The 18692-nt window shown below is 46.4% G+C and overlaps 1 protein-coding gene across 2 annotated transcripts in view; it reads right to left on the bottom strand.

Moving 5' to 3' along the window:
• NUP133 (nucleoporin 133) overlaps positions 1-18692 on the bottom strand; it is a 584654-nt gene that overhangs the window by 469200 nt on the left and 96762 nt on the right. For both annotated transcript variants that reach the window (XM_075339754.1, XM_075339755.1), the window contains exon 4: positions 13466-13564. In XM_075339754.1, coding sequence (XP_075195869.1) covers positions 13466-13564 — 99 coding nt within the window. The remainder of the gene's footprint in view (positions 1-13465; positions 13565-18692) is intronic.

Genomic DNA, 18692 nt, shown 5'->3' with positions numbered 1-18692 from the left:
CACCCCCTACTTTCCCCCAAAATTTGGGGGAACAAAAGTGCGTCTTATAAAGCGAAAAATACGGTGTGTATATATATACCCGGGCGAAGCTGTACTACCCGGCTTCGCCCGGGTTAATAACTGTTGCCCGGGATAGTAACTGTCTCTCTGTTTCTCTCCCATTCTCTGTCTGTCTCCCCCTGTATATATCTCCCTGCCTCTCTCACTTTGTCTCTTTCTCAGTCTCTCTCTTTCCCTGTCTGCCTATCTCTTTCCCTGTCTGTCTCATATATTATATATATATATATATACATACATACACATACATACATACATACATACATACACACACACACACATATATATAATATTATATATATATATATATATATATATATATATATATATATATATATATATATAACATATAATATATGAGACAGACAGGGAAAGTGACAGAGATAGATAGACATATATATATATATATATATATATATATATATATATATATAATTTTGGTAAACAGCTAAAATGTCAAAGCTTGTGTTACCGTCTAAATATTTCTGCACTTAACTGTAAATAACATAGTGGGTATCTGCAGTGTGTGGCGGAAGCGCAGCTCCAGAGACCTCATCCACAAGTGAGGACCCCTTTCCAGGATGTGAATGCAACGTCCTTTTGCGGGAAGAAGTTAAACTGCAAAGTGAATTATGAAGTTTCTTCAGTTTGGATAGCCTTTTTAATGCTTTATTAATCTGTGTGCCTGAAAAACCCTCTGCACCCTTAAAAGCAGATGGAGGGGGCTTCATAAGTTACCAGCTGCCATGACCAAACATCTACTTCCTGCAATTGAATACATGAAGTGGAGACTCTAGCACATATTTCATGAAAACAGAATTAGTCTTACTGGTAATTTGGTTTCTAGGAACCCTCCACAACAGCACCACAGGAGGTTCCCTCTCCACCCCAATAGGGACATGAAATACAATGAGGTTACAAGGCCCCTCCCCGCTTCTTCGTCAGTGTTTTTTCAAGGACCACACTGTTATGAATGGCTGAATCTTTACTTTCAAGAAATAAGCCATTACAGAGATTGCGGATTAAACATAAGGAGGGAAACTAGTGCGGTCGTGAAAGGTTCCTAGAAACCGAATTACCGGTAAGACACTATTTTCTGCAGTCACCCTCCACAACAGCACCACAGAAGGAGTACCAACAAAAATTTGTGGGGGGGGGGGGGGGGGGGGAACAATAGCTTGAAGGACTTTCCTTCTAAAGGCTAAGTCTCTATTAGAGGCCAGGTCTAGTCTCTAGTGACGGATGAATGTGTGGATTGAAGACCATGTGGTGGCTCTGCATATCTGTTCCGTAGAGATATTCGCTCTTTCAGCCCAGTAAGTAGGTATGGATCTGGTGGAGTAGGCTGTAAGCCTTAATGGTGATGTTAGGTTTTGTCTCTTGTATGCTTCGCATATGGCGCTTTTTATCCAGTTTACAATGGTATTTTTTGCTGCTTTTTTACCTTCGTTTTTGCCTAAAGGCTGGATAAAAAGATTTGAATCTTTCCTACAGGCACTTGTTTGTTGTAGATAATGAATAACAGACCTCTGAAGATCTGAAGTGTGGAATTCAGCCTCCTTGTCATTAGTTGGTTTGTCACAGAAGGAGGGAAGCATAATGTCCTGGGACCTGTGGAAGTCTGATACCACTTTAGGCAGGAAGGATGTGTTAGGACAAATGATGATCCTGTCTTCTAGAATCTGGTTCTCTGGTCGAAAGACCCTCGAGTTCGCTAACACTCCTTGCTGTGGTAATTGCTACCAGGAAGGTAGTTTTCCATGACAGCATCTGTAGACTTATAGAGGTGATGGGCTCAAAGGGAGGCTGCGCCATCCCTTTGAGAACAATGTTGAGGTTCCAAGGGGGAGTCAGATTGGTTTGTCTAGGATGAAGCCTGATGGCTAAGAACCTTTAAAATCAACTGGTGGTTAGCAAGGTTTACGTCGAAGAAGAAGCTTAAAGGTAGAAATCTGTACTTTTAGAGTAGTAGGTTTAAGGCCTAGCTCAAGTCCGTTTTGCAAGGAGTCCAGGATCTGTGGTATACTGGGATGGAATGGATCCAGGGGTTTAGATTTGCAAAACGAGATGAATACCGTCCATATTTTGCCACAGACTGCATTGGTTACAGGTTTCCTGCTCCTCTGCAGGGTTTGGATTACATTGTCAGAGAAGCTTCTGGCTCTTGAGATGATGGCTTCAGCAGCTAGTTTTAGTCCCTGATGGTCCGGATGATATAGAGGACCCTAATGGAGAAGGTTGCTGATCTGAGGAACTTTCAAGGAATCTTCTTGAGCTAAGTTGGTTAGAGCTCCGAGCCAGCTTTGCTTGGGCCACATGAGGTCTATCAGAATAGTGGTGACGCCTTCTGCCTGCATCTTTTGGAGTGTCCTTGCCAGTATCGGAATTGACGGAAAAGCATATGCCAGTTGGAATTTTCACGTGTGAGCAAATGAGTCTACCGCTAGACACTTGTCCCTTGGGTTTAGGGAGAAGTAGTGATCTGCCTTGGTCTTCTGATGGGATACGAAAAATTCCACTTGTGGTTGGCCCCATTTTTTGGAAAGCATCTGGTAAACTTCCGGATTCAGACTCTACTCTCCTAGGTGGATGTCTCGCCTGCTGAGGAAGACTGCTTGTATGTTGGCAGACTCCTTCAGATGAAAGGCTGTTAGTGACAATAGGTTTCTTTCTGCCCATGAAAATATTCTTGCAGAGATGTTTTTCAAATCCTCATGTTTTGTGCTTCCCTGGTGGTGTAGATAAGCAACTGTTGTCACGTTGTCAGAGTAGACCCTTATTTTGGACCCATAGATTAGGGCCACTGCTGCTTTGAGGGACTCCTATTGTCTTCAGCATCCTGAAGTTCGAGGAACGTTGGCTGATTTCAGGTGTCCAGACTCCCTGAAAGGTTGACTGTGCTACCACCGACCCCAGCCTCTCTGGCTGGCATCTGTTGTAACTGTGATTGGCGGATCATGGTGCCAGGTTACTCCTTTCCGTAGGTTCTTCGGATTTAGCCACCTGCCCAGGGAAGCCTTAACAGGACCTGGGAGGGGGACTGTTTTGTTGAGATACATGATTATTGATCCAGGGGATAGGACATGAGTCTAAAGAGTCCTTGTCCTTGGGCCCAGGCTACTGCTTGGATACAGGTGGTCAGACCCCAGTGTGGACATTGCTGACCTGATGGGAGGTGACCTCTGGTCCTATAAAGACAAAATTTTGCGACGTAATACCCTTTGTCTTCTGGAAGGGAGGATGTCTGCTTGTGTGAACGTAATAGGACTCCCAGGAATTTTTTCTAGTTTGCAGGGGACCGAAGGATCCCAGGGATCGAAGGATCTCAAGAGTTTTCTCTATGTGATCTGTTAGGAGGGGAGCTGAGGGTGAGACGAGTAGGAAGTCATCTAGGTATAGTATGATACAAATGTGATACCGGAAAAGAGGAAGGACTTAACGTGCAAGAGAACAAAGTCATCATAAATAATTTGAAACCACAACCTCAGTTACTGCATATAAAAATTAATTTTATTACAAACAGAGTAAAAACAGGTTGGATTTTCATGATATATAGATTGCTTTAAATATATAAATACATGATTTTAGTGAAAAACGAGGACAGAAAGAAAGCAGCACAATACCTATGCGTATAGGATGTAAACAGGCAATAAATGAGCTAACCCATGGAAGGTAGAGATGGAAAATATATGTACTAATGAAACCATGGGATTAGCAGGGCAGGGAGGATTGATTGATTAAAATGCAAGTAACCAGTAGATTACAATACACTTAAATGCATGAAATCTCCATTCAATGTAAAGTGACTCAATTAAGGGATTTCCCCGGAGCATTTCAAAGAAATAATCAATCAATCAAACTTACCCATATATTTAAATTGCCAGGCACCTCTTCCTTTTCCACTTCCCCCTCATGAAGCTGAGGCGAGACGTGTAGGGGCATACGAGTCGGTATCTTATCAGTGCAATTTAAATATATGGGTAAGTTTGATTTTAATCAATCAATCCTCCCTGCCCTGCTAATCCCATGGTTTCATTAGTACATATATTTTCCATCTCTACCTTCCATGGGTTAGCTCATTTATTGCCCGTTTACATCCTATACGCATAGGTATTGTGCTGCTTTCTTTCTGTCCTCGTTTTTCACTAAAATCATGTATTTATATATTTAAAGCATTCTATATATCATGAAAATCCAACCTGTTTTTACTCTGTTTGTAATAAAATTAAATTTTATATGCAGTAACTGAGGTTGTGGTTTCAAATTATTTATGATGACTTTGTTCTCTTGCACGTTAAGTCCTTCCTCTTTTCCGGTATCAAATTGTATATTAAGGACGTGCTATAGCGGTCAATTGATAACCGCATTTGTTAATCCACGGTTGCGGATTTATTTGTTTATGATACAAATGTTCAGCCTCCTGATGAAAGAAACGGCCTCCACCATGATCTTGGTGAAAATCCAAAGTACAGATGAGATCTCAAATGGAAGTACGTTGAATTGGTAGTGTAGGAACTGTTGGTCCTTTAGCGCTGCAAATCTTAAAAACTTTCGATGAAAGGGTGAATGGGCACATAATAGTATGCGTCTTGTAAATCTATAATCGCCATGACAAAATTTTGACCTATCAGAGGTATTGTGGATCTGATGGACTATTTTGAAGCGTTTGTAGACAACATACTGGTTCAGTGGTTTTAAGTTTATTATCAAATCGGTGGGAGCCGCTGGGTTTCTTTACTAAAAAGAGGTAGGAATAATGATCCATAATGATCTCTGATGTAGAGACAGGAGAAATCACTCCGGACCTCTGGAGGTCCCAAAGAGTTGCGCAGAGTAGCTCCCGGGAGTCCTGCATTGGGAGGGAGGTTACTTTCAGGCAATGTAAGGGGTAGATGAGAAATATGTAATTACTTAAGGGTAATGTGTTTTTTCTGAACCCATGACGGCACCACGAGAGAGGGGGGATCTGCCCTTCAAGGACAGGAAACCTCCAGGATAAATAGGGGCGGTACCTCTCCCTGCATAAGTTGGATTACAGAGCATGGAAGTACCTCCGAAAAAAGGAACATCGTTATGACCTGCCCCACCACCAAAAAAAACACCAACAAACACACACTTCCCCGTGAATAGGAGCAAAATAATCTACTTTTAACACCCAAGTGCAGGGAGGGAATGCAAGAGTGCAGTGCAGACATGGGTTCAGAAAAAGCACATTACCGGTAAGTAATTACGTATTTTTCCAGCACCCATGAAGGCACCATGAGAGAATTACATAGATAATATCCTAGGGAGTGATTACTGTTTGCAGAACCTGTCTCCCAAAGGTGAGGTCGGTGAAGGACAAATCAAGTCGGTAGTGGTTAAAAAAAGGAGGACGGAGAAGACCATGTGGCCGCCTTACATATCTGCTCAATGGAGACCTCTGATCTTTCCGCCCAGGAAGATGCCATCGCCCTTGTGGAGTGAGCCTTGAGACCAGCAGGTACTTCCTCACCACTAGCCGTGTAAGCCATGGAGATGGCATCTCGTATCCACCTGGCTAAGGTGGACCTAGAAGCCCTAAGCCCCTTCCCAAGACCCTAAAAAACTACAAATAATGACCTATCCTTTCTCCACTCCGAAGTGACTGACAAGTACTTCTGAAGACAACGTTTAACATCTAGGCAGTGCCACCTCATCTCTTCCTGAGTAGAAGAATTATCAATAAAAGAAGGGAGAACAATCTCCTGAGTTCTATGGAAGTGAGAATTAACCTTTGGCAAATAGGCAGCGTCCATTCTTAGGACTACTTTGTCATCAAAAAACTGAGTATAGGGTGGATTTTCTGACAGGGCCTGGAGGTCAATAACCCTGCGCGCTGAGGTGAGAGTGACAAGGAGAATAGTCTTGAGGGACAGATTCTTGAGACATATAGAATCTAGGGGCTCAAAGGGGGGCTTAGTTAAGGCAGAGAAGACTAAATTAAGATCCCACGATGGCAGGGGCATACTGCGCCGTAGTCTGGACCTAGAACAGGCTCTAATAAACCTGGACACCCAACGGTCTCCGGCCAGGTTATGGTTATACAAGGCACCCAGGGCTAAAATCTGAATCTTTAGGATACTAACCGATAGACCCAATTCCCAACCCTTCTGGAGAAATTTTACAATGACTAACTGGGACTGGCCCGGCTGGATTTGCACCCATGGAGGCTAAGAACTTGGTCCATATCCGTCTGTAAATCTGCGTAGTGACAGGTTTCCTACACTGCATCAAGGTAGAAACTAGACCTGGAGAAAAACCCCTGCCTCCTAAAAGTGACCTCTCAAATTCCACACCGTGAGATGCAGCCTGTTCCGGGGGTGGACGGCTGGACCGTGAGAGGGGAGATCTGGCAATTCCGGCAGAACCCCTGGTTTGGTTATGGACAGTCTGGTCAGCCAATAAAATCATTGCCTCTTTGGCCAAAAGAGGGCTATCAGAACAAGTGCTGCCTTGTCCTCCCGCACTTTCCTCAGAACTGATGGAATGAGGGCGATTGTAGGGAAGGGATAAGCGAGGTTGAAATCCCATTTGAGCAACAGAGCGTCCAGAGAGTAAGGATGATCCCTTGGATCTAGTGAGCAGAAGTGGTGAACTTTCCTGTTCTTACTGGTCGCAAAAAGATCTATCTCTGGAACCCCCCAACGATCCGCTATTTGGTTGAAAACAGACTGTTTAAGGGTCCATTCTCCTTGATGTTACCTGCTGCAAATGAGAAAGTCCGCCATATAGTTCTCCTTACCTCTTATGTGTACAGCCAATAAGGATTACACACATTTCTCCGCCAGAGCAAGAATTCTGCTTGCTATACCCATGAGTGGCCTGGAACGAGTACCTCCCTGGTGGTTGAGATATGCAATTGTTGCCTGGTTGTCTGACAGGACCTTGACGTGGCGACCCTTCAGTGATGGCAGAAACTGACTTAATGCTTTTTCTACAGCCAGTAATTTCCTGGTATTTGAGGAACCATGAGCTTCTCCTCCAGACCATCTCCCTTGTATTAGATGATTGTGTAGTTGGGCCCCCCAACCGTACAAGCTTGCATCGGTGGTTACCACCACAGGTTCTGGGATTATCCAAGGCACCCCTCTCTTCTTAAATTGATTGTATTCATCCACCAATGGAGGGACTGTATTGTGTGAGGGCTGAGAACAATGGAACTGTCCAGGTGATCCCCCAGAGCTTCCTGATGTCCCAAGATATCCCACTGGAGGATTCTGGTGTGTGACTAATGTCCGCGTCTCACTAAGCAACATCGCTAGCAACATCGCTGCTGAGGCACGACTTTTGTGACGCAACAGCGATGTTGTTAGCGATGTTGCTGTGTGTGACATAAAGCAACAACCTGGCCCCTGCTGTGAGGTCGCTGGTTGTTGCTGAATGGCCTGGACCATTTTTTAGTTGTTTCTCTGCCGCTGTGAAGCACACATCGCTGTGTGTGACAGCGAGAGAGCAACAACTGAATGTGCAGTGAGCAGGGAGCTGGCTTCTGCGGACGCTGGTAACAAAGGTAAATATCGGGTAACCAAGAAGCCCTTTCCTTGGTTACCCGATATTTACCTTTGTTACCAGCGTCCGCCGCTCTCATGCTGTCAGTGCCAGCTCCCTGCACACATAGCCAGACTACACATCGAGTAATTAACCCGATGTGTACTCTGGCTAGGAGTGCAGGGAGCCAGCGCTAAGCGGTGTGCGCTGGTAACCAAGGTAAATATCAGGTTGGTTACCCGATATTTACCTCAATTACCAAGCGCAGCATCGCTTCCACGCATCGCTGCTGGCTGGGGGCTGGTCACTGGTTGCTGGTGAGATCTGCCTGTTTGACAGCTCACCAGAAACCCGTGTAGCGACGCTCCAGCGATCCCTGCCAGGTCAGGTTGCTGGTGGGATCGCTGGAGCGTCGCTTAGTGTGACGGTACCTTAAGCCCATCGCACTGCCGGGATGGTCGATGTCAAGGAGCCTTGAAGGGACATTGCTCTTCTGAGTGAAAGCTGGTTAGAATGCAGTACTTGCTCTATCTGCGTCTGCAGACCTTCCACTTTAGAATCTGGTAGATGACACATTTGAGTGGCTGAGTACCAGAAAAAGCTGGATATTGAACGGGTTTTACCTGGACTTCTCTTGGTTTATGAGCCATCCAAGCTCCATTAGGGAAGATTGTACTTCCTGTGAAAGGGCTTCGCAATGTTGAGCAGAGGTGCTGACAATTAGGAAGTCGTCCAGATAGGGTATGATGAGGACTTCTGACGCAGATAAGCGGTTACTTCCGATATCAGCTTCGTGAAAATCCTCGGAGCCACTGCCAGGCCGAAAGGGAGGGCTTTGTACTGGAAATGGCAGATCTGTCGTCCATGGTCAGGGCTACTCTGAAGAACTTCTGAACAGACTGTGTATTGGGATATGGTAGTATGCGTCGCGCAGGTCTAATACCGCCATGTGACAATGTGGTTACAGATATTTTACTGTGAATCTCACGGACTCTATCTTGAAGCTGTCTATCTGAAGGAACTGGTTGAGAGGTTTCAGGTTTATTATGGTTCGATACAAACAGTCAGGCTTTCGCAACAGAAAGAGTGAGGAGTAGAATTCTTCTCCCTGTTCTTGTCTGGGAACCTCTATCAAGACTCCTTTGAGTCGAAACTGCCAAATCTCTTTCTCCAAGGCCAGTTGTTCCACTGGAGACCGTCTTAGAGGTGTAATAACGAATCTTCGAGGATGAGTGTGATGGAAGGAAAGCTTGAGGTCTGATCTCACTAGGCCGAGTATCCAAGGATTTGACAATATCTGCTCCCAGGACGGAAGGAAATTAAAGAGTCTCCGTCCGAGCTAGGGAACCAAGTCACTGGGATGATCTTTTCTGGTCTTTTGAGGGTCCTTTGAACATGAACCCATTCCCTGGCTTCTTCCTATTGGACCAATGACTCTGATCTCTGTTTGGTGCACCCCGGCAAACCTGTCTCTTCTGAAAGGAACATCTGGAAGACGGAAAGGATGGAAAACAAAATACTCTCTTTTTATCACTAGTCTTCTCTAGGATGTCATCCAAAACCGGTCCGAATAAATATTCTCCCTGACAAGGAATGTTGCAGAGCTTTGATTTTGTCTGCATATCCCCTGGCCAGCATTTTAGCCAAAGGGCCCTTCTGGCCGCATTGGAGAGAAATGCCAACTTTGCCGCCAATTTAGTCGAATCCGCCAAGGCATCTGCTAGGAAGGCCGCTGCTCCCCGCAACCGGGAAAGGGATGAAGATATCGCCTACTTTGGGGCCTTTGCCCTAAGCTGGTCCTCCAGCTCATCTAGCCACATTGTAAGAGATCTAGCCATACAGGTGGCCATGACAACAGGTCTCAGTCCTCCGACAGAGGCCTCCCAGGTATTCTTCAGGAATTTGTCTGCCTTCTTGTCCAATTGGTCTTTTAATGATCCCATGTCCTCAAATGATAAGGCAAATTTCCTAGATGCTTTGGCGACTGCAACATCTAGTTTAGGAGCCTTATCCCGGGTGGAGCAAGAGGCGTCCTCAAAGGGATATTTTCTCTTAAATGCTCCTGGGAAGGAACGTTTCTTATCAGACCGCTTCCACTCCCTTGTAATCAAAGCTTGTACTCCATCTACAACAAGGAAGGTGCGCCGTTTCCTCTGCTCCATGCCCCAAACATCCGATCCTGGATAGATTTTTTGGGTTTCTTGTCTGGGATGCCCATAGTGGATCACACTACCCTTACTAGCTTCCTTGTATTCTCAACTGGGAAGCACTGGTGACCTCCTGAGTCGCTATCGAAAGAGGACGATGAGGGTGAGGCGGAGGGGTCACATTTTCTCCATCTGACCCATCAGTGTCTTCATGAGCAGGGGAAAGAGGCTTGAATACCTCCGAGCTTCTATCCTTGGACAGGGATTTAAGAGATTCCCTGACCTCTTCCCTAATAAAGGATCTCAAATCTGAGACAAATCCCGTTTTTTCTTCAGCCAGAGTCTGCTGAATGCAGACCTTGCACAGCCTCTTAGTGCAGGAACTGGATAGTTCCTTTTTGCACAGAGCACATTCCCTATGCCTGGTTTTTGACACACATTGTTTAGGTCTGTCACAAATCTGGAAGAAACCAAGAAAAAAAAACAACCTTAAAAAGAGGTGAACTTTCACGAAGATCCCTCACCATTCAGAAGCAAAGAGGCAATACAGAGTCAGGAGTGCCGACATCCGACTTTCCTCCCTTGGAGGGTCTTTTGCTGTCGGGCTTGCCAGAACTAGCCCCCCCTCTGGCTGGATCGGCCATCACTCTTCCTTGAACGCTTGCCACCAGAGCCTGTGGCACTGCTATCTCGGCTGCCTCTTCTGAGAATCAGGGCCATCTTGATCATATTGCGACCGTGGTGAAGAAGGAAACGAAGGTGCTGACTACAGCGCATCCATGTTATTGGAGGGTCAGAGGCTGTATACACCAGAACAGCAGGTTTTTCGCCCTTTTTTAAACCGCGCTGGCAACTCCTCCTCCCTACTCCCGGGAGCTGACGTCACCAGAACGGGGCTCCCAATAAGAGGGAACGCCCCGCACATGCGCACTGCTGTAGCCGCATCCCCTGCCACTAACAACATGGCGCCTCCCAGCAATATCGGAAGCGCCAAGGAGCATGCAGCCGCGAGGACGCCACCGCTAAAGTAAGTGCCGCTGCTCTTCACCTGGTCCTCGTAGGACTCTACGCAGTCCCCCGTCCTCACTTGGAGAAGGGCCTCACCGCTCCGATGTCAACCCCCCCTGGGCCTACCGCGGCGTCACTGGAGGAGTTTGTTCTCGCTCGCAGTTAGGACTCCCGTGGGTCTGCTGCAGTGTCTCTACAGCACCTCGGCCTGCCGCAGCAGGACCCGTGCCTCTGCCAGTACCAGCCGGCCGGGGCTGGAATCTTCAGCCCCACTAGGACCATCCTAAATCCTTGGTGATTCCTGGAGGCTCCCTGTTCAAGGACAGGAAACCAACTGATGCGGGGAGACGTACCGCCCCTTTTTATCCTGGAGGTTTCCTGTCCTTGAAGGGTGAATCCCCTCTCTCGTGGTGCAATCATGGGTGCTGGAAAAAGTCTGTCTTCAGACCCTCGGTTGGAAGTTATTGACTACGTCTAGGGAAGGAACCTGGAAATTCGACCCCCTAACTGGTTGGCATCATTTGTCCAGACTAGGGGACACCAAGTTGTTTTTACTCTTCCCTTCTTTAGGGCAGCTCCAGCACTCGGTTTTACCTTTGCCCCTGTAAGCCTGGAAAGATTGCTGGTCTAGTTGGTTTTGTGGGGGGGGGCTGGGGTGGCGAAAAAACCTTTTTCTTCCTTAAGGGTTTTTGTACTGGCAGCGACTTCTTTTTGTCAGCGGCTTTTTCAAGAAGTTCATCTGGGGCAGGGTCAAAGACATATTCACTTTGAAGGTGAATAGCTTCATCTTAGATGTCACATCCCCACTCCACAGCTTTAGCCAGAGAGCCCACCTTGCAGAGGTTGACAGGACTGCTGATCTCACTGCGACCCGAACAGACTAGGAGCCGGAATCAGATAGGAATCCTGTGGCCTTTGGCAGGATTGGAAGGGATGCCAGTAGGTCTTCCCGAGATGTGCCCTGGGAGAGGTGTTCCTCTAACTGACCTAACCAGTGGAAAAAGGTTCTGGCTATGCAGGTGGATGAGATATTAGATTTGAGGAGGGAGCAGATGTTTCCCAGTACTTTTTTAGCAAACCCTCTGTTTAGCATTTTATGGCCTCCAATAATTCCTCCATGTCCTTGGAAGAGAAGAGGTATTTCTTCCCTTCGGTTTTCTTATCCGATACGGAGGCTATGTCCTCCTCATCCCATGCATCAGAGGCTGGGTCCTCAATAGAAACAACATCTGATTCCACTGTTGTACAAATTTTCTTTTTCTTAGCAGTAGGGGGCAGGAGTGACTGGTAGAGGGAAGCTATGGAAGTCTGGACCTCTGGCGGCCCAAACCTCCGATCTCATCTCTTAGGGATGGCTGTTCACCCCTGACTATTTTTGTTAGTGCATGCTTGGCACAGTATCTTGTAGTAGTGTAGTGTAGTAGTGTGAAAGAATGGGAGCTTCCCATGACACACTTCCAGCTAGGGTTTTTATCGTTCTTTGGGGCAGGAACCTTGTCTCCCTAGAGAGAGGGAGAGAAGGAAATTACTATGGCCTGCCTCGCTGGAGGAGATAGGGGGGTTATCCCATCATTCCCCCTAAGTAGTGACCTACCCACCCTGTTTCAGACTTACTGAAGCAGAGACAGCGCTGGGCTCTGCAGAAGTAGAGTGGGCCGACGGTTCACCTACCATACTGGGAACAATGTGATGCTATCTGGAGGTGTCGTCAATGCCGGGTACTTATAGCGAAGTGCCGGGCCCACAGTGCAGAGTCCAAATTGGGATCAGAGCATACCCAGCAGCATTTCACTTTCAAATTTGCCACTGTGTCTCAGCCAGGGAGAGCAGAGCGCGGTGTGCATTCCACTGTGGAATGCAAAGAAACCAGAAGTGACAACTGCGTAGAGTCATGGTCACTTACGGAAATGCGCAGACACCGCCGCCGGCATGAGAAAGGAGGAGGTGCCAGAGACCTCAGGGAGGCCTCCGGCGGGCGCCCCATTCAGCTTTACTCCGCGGGGAGGTACAAGAGGAGGGAGAGAGGTCCCGAATACAAGGAGAAAGGAGCAGCAGTGCAGGAGGAGGGCAGAGTCTACGACCTCAGCTGCCCAGCTAGATAAGGTATCAGAAGGTGGATACTCCGCTCGCTGGCCACGGAGCACCACAGTAACCTCTTCATCCCAATAGGGACAGGAAAACCACTGACTAGGGAAGCTGGGAGGGGCCTTTTAACCTCTTTGTATTTCCTGTCCCTATTAGGGCAGAGTGTGAAGTGTGGTGATGTCGTGGAGAGTGACTGGCAAAAAAGGGGTTTTATGCATACATATGTGTACCAGTAAATCAATAGAGAATGTTATGTCCTAAAATCTTTCTTAATGTGTGTACAGTGAAGGCGTATCAAAATACTCACCATTCGCAGTTTTCCCCAATTTCCAGCTCTGCTCTGGTCCTCTTCTGATTTACATGACTAAAATTCCAACTTCCCAAACCTCACAGGGTGTGTGTGTGTGTGTGTGTGTGTGTGTGTGTGTGTGTGTGTGTGAAGTCGCTGTACAATGGAAGACTAAGCAGCGTTACAATGGGGTTACATAGACATTGTAGAAGTTTCCCATCCATACGCATAAACCTCTGTGATGGGACAACTCAGAAGAGCAGAATAGAAAATGGGGAAGATGACGAGCAGTTGGTATTTTAATGTATCTAAAACTAAACACTTCTTGGGGCATAATAGCTTTGTTGGGAATGTTTTTAATATCACCTACTTGTATAGTTGTTACATCTTCAGCAGTCGATATGTCTACAAGATCTGCAGACCAAGGAAAATCACTAGGTGGGAGCTGTAGTTCCTTACATGACATAGACTGTAAAAAAAACAAACAAAAATGTTTAATTGTATTAGTATAACACAGAAGCCTACTAGGCAAGTATCAGTGAAGTACATTGGGCAGGAAATATTTTATTTAAAAGATTTTTTTTCTGCACTTTGTAGTTCAAGTCTGTGACTTTGACAATGCTGCATCTAGACATTTCTAATTCACAAAACCATTACTTAATAGGTGACAATGTGTTGGGAATAGAAAATCCCATGATGGTGCTAAGCCAAAATCACATAATTTGTCCTTTGACATAGATATGCAGTACAGACCAAAAGTTTGGACACACCTTATCTCTAGAACAACTATTAAGAAGAGACTTTGTGCAGCAGGCCTTCATGGTAAAATAGCTGCTAGGAAACCACTGCTAAGGCCAGGCAACAAGCAGAAGAGACTTGTTTGGGCTAAAGAACACAAGAAATGGACATTAGACCAGTGGAAATCTGTGCTTTGGCCTGATGAGTCCAAATTTGAGATCTTTGCATCCAACCACCGTGTCTTTGTAGAAAAGGTGAATGGATGGACTCGTAATACCTGGTTCCCACCGTAAAACATGGAGGAGGAGGTGTGACGGTGTGGGGGTGCTTTGCTGGTGACACTGTTGGGGATTCATTCAAAATTGAAGGCATACTGAACCAGCATCTTGCAGCGGCATGCTATTCCATCAGGTTTGCGTTTAGTTGGACCATCATTTATTTTTCAACAGGACAATGACCCCAAACACACCTCCAGGCTGTGTAAGGGCTATTTGACTAAGAAGGAGAGTTGATGGGGTGCTACGCCAGATGACCTGGCCTCCACGGTCACCAGACCTGAACCCAATCGAGATGGTTTGGGGTGAGCTGGACCGCAGAGTGAAGGCAAAAGGGCCAACAAGTGCTAAGCATTTCTGGGAACTCCTTAAAGACTGTTGGAAAACCATTTCCGGTGACTACCTCTTGAAGCTCATCAAGAGAATTGCTTTGATTACTGCTTTGCACACTCTTGCCAAAGGTGGCAACTTTGAAGAACCTAGAATAGAAGACATATTTTCAGTTGTTTCATACTTTAAGTATGTCATTCCACATGTTTTCATTCATAGTTTTGATGTCTTCAATGTGAATCTACAATTTTTAGAGTCCAGAAAATAAAGTCTTTGAATGAGGTGTGTCCAAACTTTTGGTCTGTACTGTATGTGAGCTTGTTTTTGCAGGACGACTTGTATTTGTCTGTGGAGCCATTTTTGGTATACACCAATGTGTATAAACTCCCATAAAACCAGTGAAACAATTTTCTGTTTTTATCTTTTGTTTTTACTTGAACATGTGATCCTTTGGTGTCTTAGAAAACCCTAAAAGTATAGTGCAGTGCATTATACCTGAGTGTCAGTATTTGTGCTGCGTTTTTGGAGCAGAAACCAAGTTTTTGAGAAGAAATTGGGAGTGTTTCTGACAGGCAGTTTATTAGATTCGAATAGACTTGGAGAATGAAACAAAAATCCAAATCATTGATCATTTCACACAAAACTCCAAAAATGGGCCAGAGAAAAGTATTGACACCCTTAGCCTAATACTTGGTTGCACAACCTTTAGCCAAAATAACTGCGAACAACCGCTTCCGGTAACCCTCAGTGAGTCTCTTACAATGCTCTGCTGGAATTTTAGACCATTCTTCTTTGGCAAACTGCTCCAGGTCCCTGAGATTTGAAGGGTGCCTTCTCCAAACTGCCATTTTGAGATCTCTCCACAGGTGTTCTATGGGATTCAGGTCTGGACTCATTGCTGGCCACTTTAGTAGTCTCCAGTGCTCTCTCTCAAACCCTTTTCTAGTGCTTTTTGAAGTGTGTTTTGGGTCATTGTCCTGCTGGAAGAACCATGACCTCTGAGGGAGACCCAGCTTTCTCAAACTGGGCCCTACATTATGCTGCAAAATTTGTTGGTAGTCTTCAGACTTCGCATGCAAAACCAAAGAAAAAATCCCCTTAAAATATAACCTTTAATAATGCGTTTAAAAAGGTATAAAAGTATTTACCAAAGTGTAACACTCACCCTAGTAGTGTAGGGACAATAGAAAATAGGCTGGGGGGAGGGGTGGGAAACTATCCCTATACTGGCCCTTTAATCACCCTACCTAGCAATGGAGGGTATGACACCCTAGGGTTGTGGCGCCCCCATTCACCGACGGGAAGCCCTGATATGACCCTGGTCAGCCCTACACTACACTAATATGTGCAAAAGTGGATTAAAATATTGATGCAAATAGTCAACATGATAGTATGACTTATCTGGCCAATTATGTCAGATCATCAGACGTCGTCCCGATTCTCCTCACAGCATTTGGACTCTGGCTACTACCAGGATGAAATCTTAGTCCTGGACTCTATTTACAACTGTCAACTGATGAACCCTGTGGAACAAACAGGAAGAAACGCGTCGGGACGACGTCTGAGGATCTGACATAATTGGCCAGATAAGTCATACTATCATGTTGACTATTTGCATCAATATTTTAATCCACTTTTGCACATATTAGTGTAGTGTAGGGCTGACCAGGGTCATATCAGGGCTTCCCGTCGGTGAATGGGGGCGCCACAACCCTAGGGTGTCATACCCTCCATTGCTAGGTAGGGTGATTAAAGGGCCAGTATAGGGATAGTTTCCCACCCCTCCCTCCAGCCTATTTTCTATTGTCCCCTTGTATTGTTTCCCTCCTTCATTGGCTGCAGCCTGGTTTTGTTTTAGTCTTCAGACTTCATAATGCCATGCACACGGTCAAGCAGTCCAGTGCCAGAGGCAGCAAAGCAACCCCAAAACATCAGGGAACCTCCGCCATGTTTGACTGTAGGGACCATGTTCTTTTCTTTGAATGCCTCTTTTTTTTTCCTGTAAACTCCATGTTGATGGCTTTTCCCAAAAAGCTCTACTTTTGTCTCATCTAACCAGAGAAAATTCTTCCAAAACGTTTTAGGCTTTCTCAGGTAAGTTTTGGCAAACTCCAGCCTGGCTTTTTTATGTCTCGGGGTAAGAAGTAGGGTCTTCCTGGGTATCCTCCCATACAGTCCCTTTTCATTCAGACGCCGACGGATAGTACGGGTTGACACTGTTGCACCCTCGGACTGCAGGGCAGCTTGAACTTGTTTGGATGTTAGTCGAGGTTCTTTATCCACCATCCGCACAATCTTGCGTTGAAATCTCTCGTCAATTTTTCTTTTCCTTCCACATCTAGGGAGGTTAGCCACAATGCCATGGGCTTTAAACTTCTTGATGACACTGCGCACCGTAGACACAGGAACTTTCAGGTCTTTGGAGATGGACTTGTAGCCTTGAGATTGCTCATGCTTCCTCACTATTTGGATTCTCAAGTCCTCAGACATTTCTTTGGTCTTCTTTCTTTTCTCCATGTTCAATGTGGTACACACAAGGACACAGCACAGAGGTTGAGACAATTTTAATCCATGTAAACTAGCTGCAAGTGTGATTTAGTTATTGCCAACACCTGTTAGGTGCCACAGGTATGTTACAGGTGCTGTTAATTACACAAATTAGAGAAGCATCACATGATTTTTTAAACAGTGCCAATACTTTTGCCCACCCCCTTTTTATGTTTTGTGTGGAATTATATTCAATTTGGCTTTATGACATTTTTTTTTTTTTCATTGAAGACAAATGAAATGATGATAATACCAAAGAATTTGTGATTGCAATCATTTTCAGGAAGAAACTGAGTATGCTCTGACAGAATTGCAGGCGTGCCAATACTTTTGGCCAGCACTGTATATACAGAAATTGATATTGAGAATGGCATTTAGGAGTTAAAAAGCTGGATCACACATAGGTGTGAATGGCATGGACACAGCTATGGTGTAATTTCTACCCAAGTGACATAAATTTATGTTGTGGTGTGATAGATAACACTTCACCACTACATATACAGGTCATCGTATAAGAAGTTACTTCAGTAGAAGAAATTTTACTGCTAATATCCAGCTCCTTGGTTCTCTCCTTGATTTTAATCAACCCATGCAACAAGCATAGGTGATGGCGCCAAAAGTATTAAAAGGGCTATTTCCATCTGTGCCTTTCATGGTCAGGATCTGGATGAGTGTAACTGCTTCTAGATCGAGCCCACTAGAGGTTGTGTACTAAGAAAGCCAAGTGAAGCTAAGATATACAGTTTCTGCATCTTAACCCCTTCACGACCATGGACGGAAAGATCCGTCCCTGTGCCCTGGGCCTTAACGACCAAGGACGGATCTTTCCGTCATGGCGTAATCGCGGCACCGGAGCCTCAGGTGACTGCGAAAACTTAGGATAAACCGCAGATTCGGGGAGGAGGGGACCTGTACCTGACCTCAGGAGGGGTGGTGCCTCCTCCCCGGACCTACGGAGGCTGTGATTGGCTGACGAACGCCGCTCAGCCAATCACAGCCACTGTAATGTTCCAGCCATTTAAAGTGACTGAAACATTGAAATCCAGCCCTGGCCAGTGCAGCTATAGCACTGGCCATTGGCTGGAGCTGGGTGACCTCACTGGATCACCCTCCCCCAGCTCCAGTAACTGATTGGAGAGATCGGCCTTGTGACTGCTGTTTCCAATCACAGTGGACCTGTTGCCGGTGACCGCCCCAGTCATCGTCCCTGCAGCACGCCAGCACAGTGAGTGTACACAGTGCAATGGCAGGGCGACAAGCTCCGGTCCCATGCTGTTATGAGACCGGAGCATGGGACCCGGAAGTTGCCGCGCTGCCATTGCACTGTATGAAACCGGCCTCCCGATCCGCCGCCGCGATCTGCCACCCGCACCCTCACCCCCACCCCTCGTATCTGCTGCCCGCATCCTCACCCCCACACCTCCCGATCCGCCGCTGCCCTCCGCCGCGATCTGCCACCCGCACCCTCACCCCCACACCTCCCGATCCGCCGCTGCCCTCCGCCACGATCTGCCACCCGCACCCTCACCCCAACACCTCCCGATCCGCCGCCCTCCGCCGCGATCTGCCACCCGCACCCTCACCCCCACACCTCCCAATCCGCCGCCGCTGCCCTCCGCCGCGATCTGCCACCCGCACCCTCACCCCCACACCTCCCGATCCACTGCCCTCCGCCGCGATCTGCCACCCGCACCCCCACCCCTCGTA

Source organism: Anomaloglossus baeobatrachus, chromosome 3 (genome assembly GCF_048569485.1).
Source record: "Anomaloglossus baeobatrachus isolate aAnoBae1 chromosome 3, aAnoBae1.hap1, whole genome shotgun sequence".
In the NCBI taxonomy this organism is placed as follows: domain Eukaryota; kingdom Metazoa; phylum Chordata; class Amphibia; order Anura; family Aromobatidae; genus Anomaloglossus; species Anomaloglossus baeobatrachus.
Note: the sequence above shows the minus strand (reverse complement) of the source record. Positions and strands in the feature narration are given on the sequence as shown.